The sequence below is a fragment of the Uloborus diversus genome, chromosome 4, assembly GCF_026930045.1.
Source record: "Uloborus diversus isolate 005 chromosome 4, Udiv.v.3.1, whole genome shotgun sequence".
Classification (NCBI taxonomy): domain Eukaryota; kingdom Metazoa; phylum Arthropoda; class Arachnida; order Araneae; family Uloboridae; genus Uloborus; species Uloborus diversus.
The window spans coordinates 123,277,811-123,296,234 of NC_072734.1; the positions used below are offsets into that span (position 1 = coordinate 123,277,811).

Sequence of the window (18,424 nt, forward strand, 5' to 3'; positions counted from 1 at the left end):
TTTCTTTTTTAGTCATTTAAAAATGACATTTCAAAATTAAAAGCTGAAGTATCTGCTAAAGAAGAAGATTTAAAAGAGAAAGAGGAAAGTATTCTGAAGACTGCATCTGAATTGGAGGCACAAGCACAAACAATTGATAGCTTAAATTCTGAAATAGAAAGCTTAAAGACAGAGAGAGAAGCAAGTGCTAAGGAGTTCAGTAATATTCTTGATCAATTTAAAAACAAAACAAATGAATTAGAACAGAAATACTTGAAACTTGTTGCTGAAAAAGAAGAAGTATGTTTTTTTCTGTTTTTAATCTTTTCCCTTTTGAAACCTATTTCCATTTTTAATTCATACTTAAATTTATTTTTAATAACTACTCTAAGAATAGCTCAGAATGTGAGAGATTTCAGCAGCTTATATGAAAGAAAAATTATTAACCTCAATATATTCGATCATTCATCTTAAGGGGGTATTCTAGTCTGGAGGTTTGAAAGGACAAGAAAATTCTTCAGCACTCAAACGATTAATGTACACAGTATACCTCTATCAAGCGATTAGACTCTTAGTCCTTTTCAAGAAGCTATAAATTTAAGAACTCTATTTAATTTTACTGGCAGAAAAAAAAAATATTTAGTTAATCTGAGAGAGTTTTCTAAAAGGTATTTTTAAAGATCATTCTAAAATTGACTTCTGATTCAGTGTCACAAATAAATGTACTGTTGTGTCAGAAAAGGACATTTTGAAAGTTTTATTACCTTTTTGGATAACATTTCTACCTAAAAGAGGATTTTCAACTTATACAGAAATAACTACAGAAGGAAATTAAATGCTGAATCTAATGTAAGACTGAAACTGTCAAATATTTTAGCCAAACTTAAAGCTTCTTCATTCTACAACCATCCCATTAAAAGTTTTTTTTTTTAATGAAAGGAGCTCTGAGAAAAAAGAACACTGGATTTGTTTTTAGTTCATTTTCTAAGTGTCACTTTAGTCTGTACTCTTTTATTTTGCAGTTATGTTTTTGTTCTTTTTGCGTGTGAGGGGTTTTTTTTTTTTTTTTTTTGCTTGTTACTTATTGCGTATTGCAAAGAGGCTCGCCAACTTTTTTGAAATTTGAAAGAGGTTCGCAAAGAAAAAAAGATTGGGAACTGCTGATCTAGGGCAATAAGTTTAAAAGTTCTGAGTCTTTTACTTCTATCTCTTTGGTACTTCTTTCTGATATTCTTATAAAATGTAATATTCAAATCTTAAAAGAAAAATACAGTGAAGCACTGTTTATACGTTTCTCTTTTATACGTTTTTATCAATTATACATTTTTTGAATTGGTCCCAGCAGAGTCTAATACACATTAACCTATACCTATTATATGTTTTTTTCATTTTTACGCTTTTTTCATACAGTCCCTTCAAAAACGTATAAATGGTGCTTCACTGTAATTAAATTTTACATTTAATTTGTTTATAAATTTAGCAGTCTAATTTTTTAATTAATGTACTTTAAAAAAATAATTTTTCTTATTGTTTTCCCTTTCCTTTAAATTTTATCCAGATGTTTATAGTAAGTACTTTTTTTCTGTGCCAGTTTTCTAATACTTTTCTCTTAAATATTCATTTTTTCATTATGCTATTTCTTCTTCTTCCTTTTTTTTTTTTTTGCAAATGCTATGCTTAGTACTAAGTGTTGTTCATTTCTATTAATTATTTAATTAATTTTTAAAGAAATAAATGAAATTAATTGTCTATTTCATGAGATTGTAATTCTCATTGTTTGAAATATAATCTAGTGATGCTTAGAGTTAATGCCTTGCTTTAAATATTGTCAACTTATGCATTGACGAAGAAAATTTATTACTCACATGGTTGTTTAATGATACATTATATAGCAATAAAATTGTAAATTTAATCTATTTTTCAGTGACATTTTCATAATTGATTAAGCTCAAAAAAGTAAACAATGGAGAGCTAATAGAAAAAATGTTATTGTTATTTCATTATAAAATTTTATTTGGCTCACAATCCACGGAGGAATGAAGAAAATTTTTGAAAGAGCAAAATATTCCAGTAAAATTTTTAACTATTTTGATAAAAATAGTTGTCAGTTCATCAATACAGAATTTTAATAGCTGCGTACTTTTTTTTAAATGATCTTATCTTTGGTCCATAGAAAATTAGTATACTTAATAAATTTTTGGTTCAGAGACTTTTTGAACTCCTAATCTGTGAAAAATCAGCCAACATTTTGAATAACCAATTCGAATGGTACCAACATGCAAATAAGCTTTATGTTACCACCTTATTTAAGTTGAAGAATAAATAAATATTTAGCCAACAACATCCACAACATATTATATAACTGGATGAACTCTTTACCTCTTTTTTCCTACTTAGTTTATACATTAAAACAAATATTTTCTTCCTCTTCCAAATATTTATCATCACAAATAATTTTAGCTTTCTAAAGAAGAACTGAAAAGTCGTGATGCCAAAAAAGATTTGGAGCTGGTGAGAGATTCTTTAATGGAAGAAAATGCAAAGAGGGAGGAAATGGTTAAAGATAGAGAAATGAAACTGGAGGCTTTGCAAGCTGTAGTGAATCGAATGCAAGAAGAAATCATGCTGCACAAACAAGAACTTCAGCGAAAGTTGGATGTTTCTGAAATGGAACTTCAGGCAACTAAGGAACTAAAAATGCAACTGTTAGTGTTTTCGTTATTGATTTTTCAGTTTATCTTCTTCAAAAATTGTGTGTTAAAACTGTGCAATTTGATGGCAATTTAACATCATCATAATTTTTTTTAACTTTGAATCATGAATTGTGTTCTAAATTATGCAGAATGGCTGCAAACTGGGAAGGCTTTAGAAAAATTAGTGTGAACTCAACAATGTTGTAAAAATGGGCAATAATCTAAGATTTTTTTAAAATCTTTTTCTGAAATTGCAAGTCAGTTTTTAGTTTAAATGTTCAGTGATTACAGTAACTTCTGGAAGAAACGCTGTGGCGTTTATGTGTTTAAACCTTTAATTTTTGGATTTGCGGCCTTGCTGCTGATGCAGCGTTTACAATCGACTTTTATTTTTATAGCCTCAATTTTTGTCCAGCTGTTTTAGCGAAACAATAAAGAAACAGATACTAACACAATTCAGATACAATTATATATTATCTTCCTATTAATTAAAAGCTTTATTTATAGTAAACGGTAGACTGTTTGAAAAGCGGGGGAAAAGCCGATTTTTCTATTCTCGAATCTTTAGTGTAGTTGATTACAAGTAAAATGGAGCTTGTTTTTTAGTGTAAGAGTCTGAGTAATTGATTTACTTCAAGCCTCATGAGGTGTATGTCAGTTTCTGATTCACGTCCTTCCCCAGTTTTATTTACTAATCACTCAAAAGGGATCCCAAGGAAAGTTAAGTTACATTCCTGATCGTCAGGTCCAGCTAATAGCACAATCAGAATTTGTTTCTGCAGGATAATTCTGTACCTCAGAACCAGACTGACATAAGTCCAAAATTCGCAAATTTTCAGTTTTTATGTACATTGTATGTAGAATCCTATTCTGCATTGAGCCATGTGAACTTAGTTTTTAAGAAGAAATCTTTTGTAATTATTTGCCAGAGTTAAAAGAGTGTGCGTCGCGTCTTTTACTGCGCCAGACAATCTTTTTTCCTCTCTCCTGTGAAGTAGCGATTATGTGACTTGCATTGTTCTGGCTTTGAGGTACAGAATTGGTCACTAGTTTTTTCATGTAAATATACATTAAAATTGTAGTCTTGACATGGGGTACAGCTAACTAGCCTTATTATTATGTTGTTTTGTTTATTTATTTCTTTATTTTAGTAAGTTTTTTAGTAGATATCAGATACATTTAGTTAAGAGAAGTTTTTAAGTTTAGTTAAGAAAAAAGTTTTTTGGAGCAAAGATTGTGCATATTGTTCTCACTTTGACCTTGATTGTCGTAAGGGGGCAAACTATTTTCGTTTTGATTGGCCAGCGAGGCATATGATCCTTTTCTTTGAATATCTGTTTGAAAAATATTCACATGAACTTGATCTTTACATAAAAATTCATCAGAAATTCAGCCCTATTTTTTGACATGAGAACATTTAAATTCTGTCAAGAACTGCAATAATTTTGAAAAATTAACTAATTGACCTTGACACAAGAAAATATGTTATACCTGCAGCACCATTGAAGCAAACTGATAAAATTTTGTCTGTAATATCTTTTCACCTTTAAACTGATCAAGAATTTTATATAACTCAAAAAAATTTTAAAATTGGTCTATACATTCAAAAGCTTAAAGAAAATATCTGAATTTGCTCTGTATGATTTTTTTTTTTTTCAATTACTCCACTTTTTTTTGACATTGTTAACAGAGGCTGCGATGGGGACTGAAAAGTGGGGGGGGGGGCAAAAAAAAAGGACTTTTAGCAGCAGCAAAAAATGGAGGGGGAAAAAAGTACAAAATTTTGCTAAGGCTGGTTTTGAGAGCATATGAGTGGTAATTGAAGCACCAATGTTTTCCTTAAGATTTTGATGCAGTATATCAGTGCTGGGTCTAGGAATTTTGCAAGGTGGGGCAAATCCTCAAAATGCCGCACCCTCCCCCCCCCCCTCCAACACATTCATTCATCTTGCTTTAAATTTTTCCATCAAGTTAAATTTTTACATTTTTAATAAACTGTAAAGTGTGACATAGAATGATACAAATTCTTTTTGTACTAAAAATGTTATTATGAACAATTTTTCTGTTAAAACTGAGGCATACCATAACACAAATTGCAATTGAAAACCTTCTTCAGCTCCCCTTTTTTCCAAAAACGAGTTAAATGTTCGGATACAAATGCTTTGCTTTTAATCTTCCAGTTTTCGCCACTTGCCGCTTTTTCGCTGCAAGGGCCACCCTCTAAATCAGGGACTTTCAACCTATGGCCCGCGAGCCAAATCCGGTTCGCGAACAGATTTTTCCCGGCCCGTGGAAAGCTTACACTGTAAAAAAATCCGAAAGGTTACTGAGTATTTCCGTGTTACTATTCAGGATTACAATGGTTCATCCTGGGAAAGACAAGTATCATTGTCAAAAAGTTTCCTGAATTTTTGCAAGTTGTACGAATGCAGACTTTTCACTGTTGTGAAAAATATTTTTATCTCCCAGTTAAAAGATTAACTGAGCATATTTATAAAGTGCATTGACTTCAGTTCAATAACAGTCCATCCAGACTGATTAAATTCCTACAGGGAGCGAATAAGTCCATGGAGTTAGCTTTGCAATAATTGCAGGCGAGTAAAATTCTTGGTATTGTCCGTTTTTCCATGAGAAGGCACTTTACTCCTCCTACGTCATGTGGTATCCGTTGATTTAATTTTGCTGTTTTCAGCAGAAAGTATATTCAGATCATAGCATTTTGTTGTAAAAACAGCAGTTTTTAAAATATAAGAATAACTAAAATGGCAACAGACAAGTGAAGCAAGTAATGTAATGCACACTAAGACTTTTTTGCACATTAAAATGCTCGCCCAAGTTAAGGCTGTCTGGTTGTCTCCTTTAAAAGCGCGTGGATTGCTTACCGATCACCCCCCCCCCCCCCCGTAAAATGGAACTCTGCGTTCAAGGAGGCGAGGCGAAGTACCTTCTCGTGAAAAACGTATAATACTTACTTGCAATTCTGTCTTAGCTTTGGCCATGCTTGCAATGCTGATTTTGGAACTTCCTTGATAAATCAGCAAGGTGCCATGATATTATATTATGCCTTCCTAAGTGTAGTTTAATTTTCCAGAAACACGACTGGCTTTAAACGGGAAGGTTTCAGAATTTTTCAGGATAATTTCAGGAAAGTTATTGAATTTTAGCAGAAAATATTGCAGGTTTTTGCAAGATTTGTTAATGGCAGAAATTGAGCACATCAGCTGTCCATTATTTTCCAGGAACGTTTCCGAATCGTTTTTACAGTGTACAAACTGAGAAAAAAATATTTAAGTTTGATAAATTGAAACATTTTGAAAGAAAACTAAGCTCAAAACTACTACTAGCCAGAAAAGAGCGGGGGGGGGGGGGGCAACTGGCTTTTTCTACAGGAGGGTCTCCAACTTTCACTTTCCTCCCTCAAGCCATCAAAGATAGTTTAAAATTGCATTTGTGAGACTTAAATGTCGAAAAATTTCTGTAGGGGAGCCGCTTACCTGCCTTTTCTTTTTCATTTGTCCTAAAATAGCCTAAAATGGTGTTTTTGAGATTTTAATTTCTTGATGAGTCACCATCCCCCCTTCCCGAACGTCTCAATGAAAATATCTTAAAATTATGCATTTGAAACCTTAATAGCAAACAATTTTCTGGAACAGCTCCAGAATTATGGCTATTTTTCTACCATAGGATGTCCAGAAATGTGTTTTTTAGAATTTCATTAAAAAAAATTTCCGAAGAGAGCATTTGACCACTCCTCATTTCCTAAACATCACTAATTACCAAATTGTTCTCAACTTAGCAATGATTTTCAGGACAATAATTTTCAGTAAAAAATTCAAATATGTAAGTATATAGATGGATCCTGTTAGCTTTCTTTTTTTTTTGGCTATTTTTTTTCCTTCGAACTGAAGGACCATAAACCATGGGTTTGTAAAATCAGGGATGCCACAAGCAGACAAGAAGTGCCCAATGCTAGTTTTGTCGCAGGTCCCTCCTCCTGTTATGCTAATTTCACTCTTTGCGCACCACTTTAATTCTGATACTGGTGAACATATGACCAAGCATTTCCATGAGTCAATAATTTTCGTGGGGTTGACGAGCAATGAGAACAGGGGTTGCAGCCCCGTGGTTTCATAAAATAAAGCAAATGCCCTGTTTTGAATTTGCTCTGTCAAAATCAACACTTTTCAAATTTATATTTCCTAAATCATGGGGGCCAGCCATTCATTTCGAATTCTTCCAGGGGAGATGAAAAGGAGGAGGGACCCCGTTTTTTTTATCACAAAGTAATTAGCTCACATGACTTTTTAAGGAGCTAGTTAATCAAGATGTCCTGACAATTATCTACAAAACTGTAATCCAATACACAAAAGCAGAAAAAAACTACTATCTTTCCCATACTAATTTTATTGGTCATGATTGATTTACGTACAGGAGAGCCCATAAAACCTGCACACATTACATTGTTTTTGATTACACAACAGAGCATTTCATTTCAGAATAAATATGGAAGATATAGGATAGCATTCCCAATCATCATATTTAGCACCTCTATGATTTGACGCCGAAACTGGTACAGATTCTCACACCTGCACGGGTTAGCTTTGTTTGTTACTAAATCATGTCTGTTATTTTCATTTCATTGATCCGTAATTTCAATCCTTTATTTGTAGCACTATGAGTAATATGTGCTATAAATTTTATTCCTTTCCAATGAGTCCTTCATGCTGTTGCAATTTTCACAAACATGAGTGTACATTTTGAAAAGATTTTACCAAAAACTCTGTCAAAGGCTGTATGCTATTTTATTTATTTATTTTAAATAAAAAAAACATTTGATAGTAAATGTAGCATTTAATTCTCTTTTAAGATTATGCAAAATTATAAATTTAAGAAAATTTTAAATTGCAAAAACTTTAGTTTGTCAGAAAGGAATTCACATGTTTCTCCTCTTTCCCTTTTTTTAAACCTAATTGAAATTTCCTCTGATTATCTCCCTAGAGAATTGCAGCATAGTGTCAATGAAGAATTACAACAAGAATTGCAGAATGCAGAAGAGATGAAGAAAACTTTAGAAAATACGATAGCTAGTTTGTCAGTATCTCAGTCTGAGCGTAGTCAGGTATGTAATCTTGCTTGTATTTACTGTATTTTCCTGCATATTATACACAGCAAGGTATAATCCACAGGTCCTAAAATCGGTCCAAAGAAAAAAAAAATCATTATCCACAATTATAGTTATCCATGATTTTTACAATGTAAAAAAGAAACTAACTTTTGATTTAAGATACAATTTTAGCAACTACATTTAAAATGTGAAGAAGTAATATTGTTTAAGCTGTAATCAAAATTAATCTAAAAAATAATGATTTCTTATTGAAATCGTTATTATAGTACCCTAATTACTAAAAGACAAAGAGTCAAGACAAAGGAGAAAATGGTCTAATCTTGTGCTAATGAAGGCTTCGTCCTTAACTGTATGGTTATTTAATTTACATAGTCTGAAAGCATAAGAGGAACATTCAAGCTTTATAAAATAAACAACCTACAGGCAGCAAAGGAACATTCAAGCTATAAAATAAACCTACAAGCAGTAAAACGGTCTCTATTGGTGAATCCTACTATAAATATAGAGGTTCAAGGTGTTGGTGTTGAGAGACAAAAAGTACAGATAACCCACAGTAGCGTTGGGGATCCCCATCATATGTTGAGAGACGAAGGCTCAAAAAAAAAAAAAAAATAATAATAATAAGGACAGTCTAATGCAACATTCACACAACGTCCGCGCATCCGTCACCGACGTATGCTTTTCTCCCTAAAATCAGTTTTCGGCCGGCGTTGCCATGACAGCAAGCCGTATTGTACGGGACGAGAAGCCAGATATCTGACGGCTCTGACGACCGTAGAGTTGGGCGTCGCATTTCATTGGTCTCCACGAGATGAGCGCGCTCTCTCTATTGGGTGAGAGACTGACATGTGCCTTTTTCGCGTTCCGCAAAGTATGAATGCTTCTCCCTTTTCAGAAAACGTTACTCTGTCCGCTTTACGTGGCGAACGTAATGTGCGGACGCTGTTTGAATGTTGCATAAATTGTTTTTCTATCACATTTTTTCTTTTGACATAATTATATAGTAGTTAAACTAAAAAATTATGAATTATGTGTCGTCACTTTAAAGTTTTACTGTTTTTTCTTGAAAATGACAATGTATTTTCATAGTTCTTTCCCATTTTAGCAAATACAGCAAGAAATTGAGAACTATAAGAAATCTATCAAAGAAAAGACTGACAGGTATTTGATGCAAATTTTTATTTTAAATATTGTATTGTTAGTTTATCAAGATATATTTTGCTGATTCTTGCTGGTTTTACTTTACATATATTACTTTCCTAACATGTATTTTATTTTATCAGTCATTGAAATCTTGTGCAGTATGACTTGGTTCATTTGGATCAAACTTGTAGAGTTTAAAACAAGTTTTATATTCAAGCAAATAATTTTTAATGATAATAGCCAAGGAGGGTTTGAGAAAGTATTCAAGGAGGGGGTGATTGATTTTAGATACTTAACCCTTTTATGAATTCCCAAACCTCTGCCCCATTCCTTGAACATTATCTCAAATTAATTTAATATATATATATATATTTTGAACCTCCATTTCTAAAAAAATCCAGAGAGAACCCCGTCCTCAATGATGTCCAAAAATTGCTTTTTTCTTCGAACTTCAATTGAAAAAACTTTCCATTCGAGAGCCCAAAAACCCATCTAAGATCATCAAAAATTGAGTTTTTGGAACTTCGAAAAACTTCCTGAACTAAGTTCTTGGTAACAGATGTGCTACAATTGCGTTTTCAAGTCGACAATTTTGAAAAGGTTCCAAGACAGGACCCTCTTTTTCGTGACATTATTAAAGATCGTCTTACAGTTTTTGTACTTCAGTATCGAAAATATGCCAAGGGAGAGCACCTACATCTTGGCTCAAGGAGGGGGCTATCGCCCTTCCCTCGTATTCGTCCTTGGTGATAGCTGAACTATAAATGTGCCAAACATTTGCTTATTTTGATTAAATCTACAATTCCTGCATAGATTGTGCAATAAATAATAGCAATCTGACAAACATCATGGCATACTTGAAGCATCAATCCTATGCCACTGCAGCTGAACTACAAATGATAAAATGTTCGATAGAATAATATAAATGATTAAGTATGGACTGTGCGAAACAATCCTATGTAATTTTGTTACAAAGCATTGCTTTTGCTGTAATAAAGGTGAGTCTGCTTATTTAAGGAATTGTTTTGCTTATTTTCCATACTACTTGGATTATCTGGATTGTCTTTGATCCTAGTTAGTCAGAATAAATCAAATTGCACTGTATTTTTAAGAGTAGCTAGAATATGGAAGGATCTTGCAACTCACAGCAAATGCAAATTTTGATTCATTGAAATTTAAATAATTAGCAGGCATGTGTTGAAAACTCTTAACTGCAGATTCATTTAACCCTAGCGACAATGACCGGGTACCTTTTTGTGACTTTTATCATAATTTTTACCCTTTCTAACTAGTTCTTGGTAAAATTGCTTTTAATCCTTGTTATTTACATCAATTTAAACTAAAGGAAGTTTTAACCTTGTTTTCAGAAAAAATTTTCAGGGGAGTTTTTTAGCATTTAAAATTTTTATACCTATATTCAATAACCGGGTACCCATTGCACTGCACATCAAAAAATACCCCTTCAAAATGCTTCTGAGACCATTTTTGATGATTCTCATGTAAAATGAGCCTTTGAATCAAAATATGACCACTGTTTTCCCACCATCACTCCCCCTCCCCCCCGATATCGCTCCCCTAATTTTATTCTGTTTTCGGCAGTTACATAGCAATTATATATATTTGATAGGAAAAACAGCATTGTATTCGCTATTATAATTCTTCTGAAGGATTAGAGAAGTGTATAGTTCAAAAGCATGAACATTTGTGGCAAGTTGGGACACTCAAGCTAATACCCCACCGCCTAAAAAAATCTAAAAAATCCTCACAAAAGATTTTTTTTTCTTGATAAAGGTTTGATTTTATTTTTTTCACTTATTTTCATGGTGTAAAACTAAAGTATTGGACTCACTTTCCATGCCCAAAAAAATTTTCACGCTGTAAAAATATAAAAATTAATAAACACTTGAAAACATTGCATATTACATACCAGTCATACTGCAGATCTTAGACACAAAGAAACGTTTTGCATTATTGACGTTTATTCCAATTGCATTTACAGGTATAATTAAAACTAGGGGGCTATCGCCCCCTGCTCGCTATCGCTCGCCAACCCCCGGAACTGCTTACGCAGTTCCCTGTGGATCGCTTCGCGATCCATGCTCGCTTCGCTCGCTCGCTGTATGCCAATACATTAGCCTAGCTAAAATTTTCCGTAAAAATTAAAGTTGGTAATTGCATTTAGGTCACCATCCATTTAACCAATATGAAAATTACGTTCATAATGTTAATTTGTCTGCTTTAGCCAGATTTTCGACAGTTTAACTTTGCTGTATGTAAGATGACTGCCTTGGCAATGTGCACAACTTTACCATTATAGATACAAAAGTGTCTGTCATTGCTTTGGAGAGATTGCACTTCTACCTGTTGGTCCGCGGAAGGTATTTTATTTCCCTTCTACCACCCATTGGAAAACCAATGAAGGCATTCCCCTATCCGCCACCTGGGGACGCGCCCTCTAGGGGTTACAGGCTCCCCCGAGGGATGTATTTACATTATTTACACTCTTATATATATTTACATATTTACACTCTTATATATTCTAATCTGAGAAAACTTCCTCATATACACAATTAAAAATGTCCCGTTTGGGAGCCACAACTGACACTGCTTCAAAAGATCTTGTTCTTGATAATGCCACATAGAGCTGGCCATGACTAAAAACAGGCTCAGAGAGCACCAAACATATTTTCTCAAACGTTTGTCCTTCTTGTTGTTATTCTGAATCCTTGCCACGTCACGAACAAAAAATGGTTTAACTAAAAACGCGAAAACTCGCCAAGGCTACTTTGCTTGCACAATACTATAACTACTATAACCCTAAACAAATTTGGCGAAACCTTTCAGCTGAGAATAAAAGGAATAAAGTAAATTCTTTCTCGGTTATTCATTTTGAACTGAACTGTCGTACTGAAGCAGAGAATAGACGACGCTCAAAGCGCCTACGCGTTCAAAACAACATTGCCGATGAACATGATTGTGGAGCAATGTGTGAAGAATGCGAATTTTGTGGTGCTCTTTATTGGCAGAAAGAGCGTAATACTGCAAATAAATATACTAAATGTTGCCATGACGGAAAGGTGCGGTTACCGGCATTGTGTGACGCACCTGATCTGTTGAAGCAACTGCTGACTGAAAATTCCCCAGCCGCTAAAAATTATCGGCAGCGAATCAGAGAATACAACTCTGGAAATGGCTCGTCTTAAATTGGATTCAAGAATGGTTTCCTGCCTTCTTTGAGCTTTTCTTTGCTGATTAAGGTTGAAATGGGCCACAGCCCGACTCAAACTCATCTCAAAAAAAAAAAGAAGTTCGTTGAGTATTCTGTGATTCAAGATTTCAAAACAACGTAGAAGTTTGTTTACATGATTTATCGGCGAAGTGTTGCCAACAGAGGTTTAGAAATTCACCCCTTCATTTGCCGGCACGTAAGAGAATTATATATATAGATTTTAAATGAAATTAAGTATACTCATAATATGGATTAATATATATTTATATTTCAGAGAGTATTGCTCCCATTGTTTATCATCATTCTATCAATAGCTTCGAAATTATCAATCGAACCAACATCAGATTTTGTTTTGTTATAAAATAAAATAGTTGTGACTTTTGGTTGCTTCAGAGTTGCTTTTGTGATGATGTGTGAAGTGGAAAACAATAATACACACTACACGGCTTTTTTCTTTTTGTTGATGTATAAACATATTGTTACATCGTCAGTGATACCGAATTACGAACTTCGTACCTCTCAATATGTAGACAATAATATTTCAGTTGGAATATATGATGTTTTTTTTTTTTTTTGAGTACACCTACGATTGTCAGACAGCATGACAGCAAAGGTTGAGCAAATGTCACTCAGGATAAAAATTACAGATAATATTTTTCGATGCTACAGGCCACATATATGAGCTTCATGGGCCTCAAGTGGTTCACGGGCTGTAAGTTGAACATCACTGCCATAAATAATACTACAAAAAAACTGGAGAAACTTTTTTTCTAACAGAGCATTTAGCATGTAACATAAATATAAAATGTTGGAAAAACAATAAGCAATTTTGTTTTTTGGTAAAAACAAGCTACACATATTCCCCGAGATGAAGGTGGAAGCAAATGTTTCAATTAAATAGAAAAGGTGTCAGAAAAAAAATCCTGCTCTAAATCATCGAAATTCAACATGGGTACCCGGTTATTGAGAGTAAGAAAAAATGTTGGTAATTGACGCTAGGGTTAAGAGCTTTAGTAGCATTTCCTGTGTAAGAATGTGAATAAATTGATTTAAACTTTTATACAGTCAAACCTTGATATCTCGAACCTCCTTATCTCGAAACCCTTGATGTCTCAAAAAAAAAAATCCCCAGCATTTTCTATAAAACTCCCATGTATTTCCCGTAGTTATCTCGAAATTTATTTTTCGAAACCCTTGATATGTCGAAATTTTTGCACAGAAGCAAGTTTCAATTGTCGTTTTTCTTTGGCAACTTTTGTAGTAAAACCAGTTCCAGGGACAATTGCTTTTCTTAACGTTTTTCATCCTTTTTCTTGGAAATTTTGTGAATTAAGGATTGGGGCAAGATAATAGGGGAGTGTTGGTGTGAGAGAGGTGCTGTGTTTCCTCCAGAGTTTAGAATCTTTGTGCATTTGTTGTCCACTTTTAGGAAAGGGGGTCGATTTTTCGTCCATCAGTTTTCAAGCGAAAACGGAAAATGCGTTCCTCATTTGCATCATTTTGCTTTTTAAACTCCTGAAAAATGGCTGCTGAGAACTTTTTGAATGTGGGGTTAGAGGTTGAAGATAAAATTAGAATTTTTAAGTTTTTAGGTGAAAAAAAACCACGTTGAAATTGTATTTCATTTAAAAATCTCATCCTGTGCACTTTCGACAATTATAAAATTTAAAATCTAGTAAAATATTGAAGACTACTTTATTGATCGTAATTCGAAGTGGTCCCATAGGCATATATAAATGCATATAGCGTAAGTGTGTGCAATTGTGAGAGTTACTAGTGTAATTATTTTAAGACCTTGATAACTCAAAAACTCGATGTCTCGAATTTTTTTCCCGTCCTGAGAGATTTGAAATATTGAGGTTGTACTGTATATGCAAGTATAATAAGCAGTGTTCTTCCATGTTCAAAAGGTAGGGATCAACTGTCAGAATATCTTTTCACTTAAAGATCAATTTTATAGAAAGTACGATTGTTTAAATTTTAATTCAAAAAGAAAGCCAACTTTTCAAAAACTTTTAGAGTGAATATAAAAGTAAATAAAATATTAGCCTTCTGTAATCAATAATTCAAAAATAGTTAGTTAAATCTAATTAATAACATCAAACTATTAATTAATTTATTAAATACGTAATTTTTTTGGAAACATTATTTCACTAGGTATTTTTAAGCAATTCTGATTAAGACGTTGCTTAGGCTGTGATAGCACTTTGTAGACAGCCCTCAAGGTGACATGATGATAAGGGTTAACTGTATTGCTTCTAAGGCTCGTACATGGGGGGGAGAACGCGCATCTGTTCTTTTGAATTATTAAAAACCATAGATTTTAATAACGTAAAGGAAGTAATGTGGGGCTCACATCAGATTTTTATCTCAATTCTAGGGTTGCCATTGGCGACTAAAAAGGCGACTTTTGCGACTATTTCTTACCTTAGGCGACTATGGCGACTTTTTTGGCAAAAAACAATCCATAAACGACTATTTTTAAAAAAACGGCGACTTTTTGCAATAAAAAGCGACTATTTTTTCATCTTTTATGAAATTCACTGAAAAAGAAATAGGAAGAACGATTTTGAGCCAATCATACAGTTTTCAGCCAATAGCATTTCGCCGCGCGGCGAACGTGTCGCTCTACTGAGGTCGAATTATGCAAAATTTTCGTTTTCTGTAATATAATTGCATTATTAATAATGATCTACAGTGCTTTGACTTAAGTTATCCTAATATGTACGGCAAAAAACTAAAGTCGTTCTTATTTGTTAACATTCTTGCGTTGAACACGTGCTTCGCCGAAAATTGCATGCCGTGTTCGAAATTGAAATCTTTTAGCATCCGGTTAGTGTTTGAACTATTTTAAAAGGTCTTAGATATTTTAAATTATGTAATCTTAGGGCAATTTATTTTGGTTTTTATTTCAATAATTTCTTATTTTTTTTTTTTTAAACTTTGCTCTTAAGTTGTTATTAGTTACGTATTTTCGTAAAAATACGAAAATTAAAACTAGCAAACTTCCTTACTTTTAAATTTATGTCAAAAATAAATATTTTCAAAGCTACTTGAACTGAATTTTCCTGTTTTTAAGTTCACATAGAAATGAAAATATAGAGAACAAACACTCAAGCGTTGAACACGTGCTTCGCCGAAAATGTCTTGCCGCGCTCGAAATTTTAATCTTTTAGCATCCAGTTAGTGTTTTAATATTTTTAAATGGTCTTAGATGTTTTAACTTATGCCATCTTAAAGCAATTTATTTTGATTTTTATTTCAATAATTTCTTATTTTTTTAAAGCTTTGTTCTTAAGTTGTTATTAGTTACGTATTTTCGGACAAAAACGAAATTTCAAACTAGCAAACTTGTTTATCTTCAAATTTATTCCCAAAATAAATATTTTCAAAGCTACTCTAATTTAATTTTCTTGTTTTTTGAAGTTCACATAGAAATGAACGTAACTAAAAATTGAACTCTAGGAGAAATTCATATGAAAATGAAAATTTGACTCCTTTTAGCTGGAAACTGCTTCAAGTGATCACTAATAGCACTAAAATATAAAATATAAAAAAAATGAAATGAAAATTGATTTAACAATTAACAACTCATAAATTTACTTGAATGTTCATGTATTGGTTTGCAATAATTAAGTTTAGCTTAATAGGTAATTTAAAATATGTTTTCACATGTAGAAGTCTGATAACATTACATCAGCATCTGCTAAAACAAAAAACCTGTCACTACAGGAACATAAACTGGGTCCTTGCCCTAAAAGTTAGGCTAAGAAGTAGAACTGGCCCTGCCATTATTTAAGAATTTTTTAAGATGTTTTGCTTGACGTTGTCATGGTGCCATGTTCACATGACCCCCCCCCCTCCCCTATACTAGTTTGTTGTTTACTTGGCTTATTTCAGAAGCCATTTTACCTATTACATTAATTACTTTCCCTATACAGCTATTGCTTAATTATTACATTTAAATAGTAGTATGAAAAAACTGTCTCATTTTAGTTCACAGTTCTTAATTTTTAAAAACGACTAGACTTTGAAATACACAAATCAACGATCAGCATTGAAAAAAAAAATCAACATTTAAATGTATTGACAATTTAAAATTTAAAATGCATGGGAAAGTGTCAATACTGTCTCCCAACTTAAATACTTTGAAGACTCATGAATATGTTTTACAAGTTCAAACTCAATTTATAATTCCTTTGTCTTGACTTTAAAAAAAATGATCTTCATTAAATTCTATTATTATTAGTACCATTAAAAAATGCTGAATGAGCCAAGTTAATCTTGAAAAAAAATATTATGTTTGGGAAAATAAGTTTTTATTTTCTTATAGTTACTATAGGTAGTCATCTTTTGATTGTGTGACACAATGTATTTTTTGAATTTGTAAGTATTTTAAAAAAAAATTTAAATACCAACTTCATTACTATTCTGAGAGTTGCTTTTTTGAAGTAGTAGTTCCAGTAAAAAATGTTGAATGATGTTAAAACACATGTTAGATCTGAGAAATTAAGTTTTGATTTTTTTCTTTTTTTGCATTTACTATAAATAGCTATGTTTTAAGATTTTCTGTTGTGTGATTTTGTTACACTAAGTATTTTTTGAGTTAGTAAATAGTTAAAAGAAATTGGAAAAAGCAACTAAATGGGTGAAAAATGCAACTCAATCATTGTGCTGAGGAGACTATTTAGGCGACTTTTTTTTACAAATTAGGCTACTAAAGCAACTATTTTGAAGCAAAATTTGGATGGCAACCCTACAATTCTGAATAATATTGAATATCTAATTGATTAGTTGTGAAGACAATTTTGTTAATTTTAATTTATGTTTAATAATTATGTTTAATGCTTTATTTATGAGTTATTTATATTTTATTTATGATTTTTTAATTTTTTTCAGAATTAATACAATGGAAGAAAATATGCAAACTTTGGAAGCAAACTTCAGTAACCTCAACAACTCACTTTCATTGAAGGAAAAAGAATTACAATCTTTAAATGAACAGGTAGTTTTTTTATTGTAGTAATGTTGTGTTGAATGACTACGATTACTTTTTGCGTTTTATTAAGACCATCTCAGTTGAGCTCTCTACAAGTGCTCATCTTTGTTTAAGAATTAAAAGTAATTTGTGATTGCTTACATGGGCGGATTTATGGGGGGGCAGAGGGGGGCAATGCCCCCCAATTTTGGGATGACTTCTTGTAGTAACAACACATCTTCCAAAAATTAAAAAAAAAATTATTTTTTCTTTTTTGAATAGTTCAGAAGGGCAAGGGTGGATTTATAGGGGGGCATAGTGGGCAATGCCCCCCAGTTTTGGGAGGACTTTATATAGTATCAACACATCTTCCAAAATCTTAAAACAAAAAAATCATGACTTTTTCTTTTTTGAATAGTTCAATGAAAATGAAGAGAAAAGCGAATGTCCTTTTCTGATGGGAGAAAAGAAAAGGAAAAAAACAAACAAACACTAAATATACAAATAGTACAGCTGTCACTGGGGTGCTGAAAATGTGTCTAAATTCACTATTTTGGACTGAAAACCATTTGGGCAAATATATGAATGAAAATATAGGTTAAACGAGCTATACATTAAGCTGCAACACTTATAATAATTGACGAATATTTTAACAAATTGGAACCTAAAGCAAAGGAGAAAAAACTCCCCCCCCCCCCCACCCCACCCCATTTGCGCTAACAGAACGATATACTCGATCTACTCGTTATGATTTGTGTCCACATTTAAAGTATATTTGTGCATAATATTTATGTTTTTAGCAGATTAATTGGCCTTTTGAGAAATTCTAAAAAACACAGTTTTTTTCCTTCTCCCCCCCCTCTCTCTCAAAAAGAGAGAGAGAGAAAATAAATACTATCGCAAACTGAATAAATTTCAGTTATCTGAGTGTTTTGATTAAATGAATCTTTTTACTTAGAGGGAGAGTACAATTTTACCTACTTTATAAATACTGTTTAAAAAGTAAGGTAAGTCATAACCATCTAAGTCTGAGTGAATCAGTCCTTGTCATTATGGAAACATAAATAATTGAGTCATCAAAAGTTTTGGAAAAATTTGCTGAAATTTTATAAAAGTCTATAAAAGCCTAACAAAGATTGGTAAAATCGTAAAAATCCTTTAACCGTAAAAACTGACAAAATTTCGTAAAAATTACAAAAAAAAATCAAGCAAAAATTCACAGGTAAGAGTTACAAATGGGATCGATTGCCTATAAGATAAACAAGCTATTGCTTAGG

At 32.5% G+C, this 18,424-nt stretch overlaps 1 protein-coding gene across 1 annotated transcript in view; it reads left to right on the plus strand.

The window, feature by feature from the left end:
- Positions 1–18,424, plus strand: part of LOC129221288 (CAP-Gly domain-containing linker protein 1-like) — a gene marked incomplete in the record, with an annotated part of 104,066 nt that overhangs the window by 67,277 nt on the left and 18,365 nt on the right. The window contains 5 exon segments of the mRNA XM_054855746.1: positions 13–279; positions 2,440–2,684; positions 7,671–7,791; positions 8,903–8,958; positions 17,069–17,174. Coding sequence (XP_054711721.1) covers positions 13–279; positions 2,440–2,684; positions 7,671–7,791; positions 8,903–8,958; positions 17,069–17,174 — 795 coding nt within the window.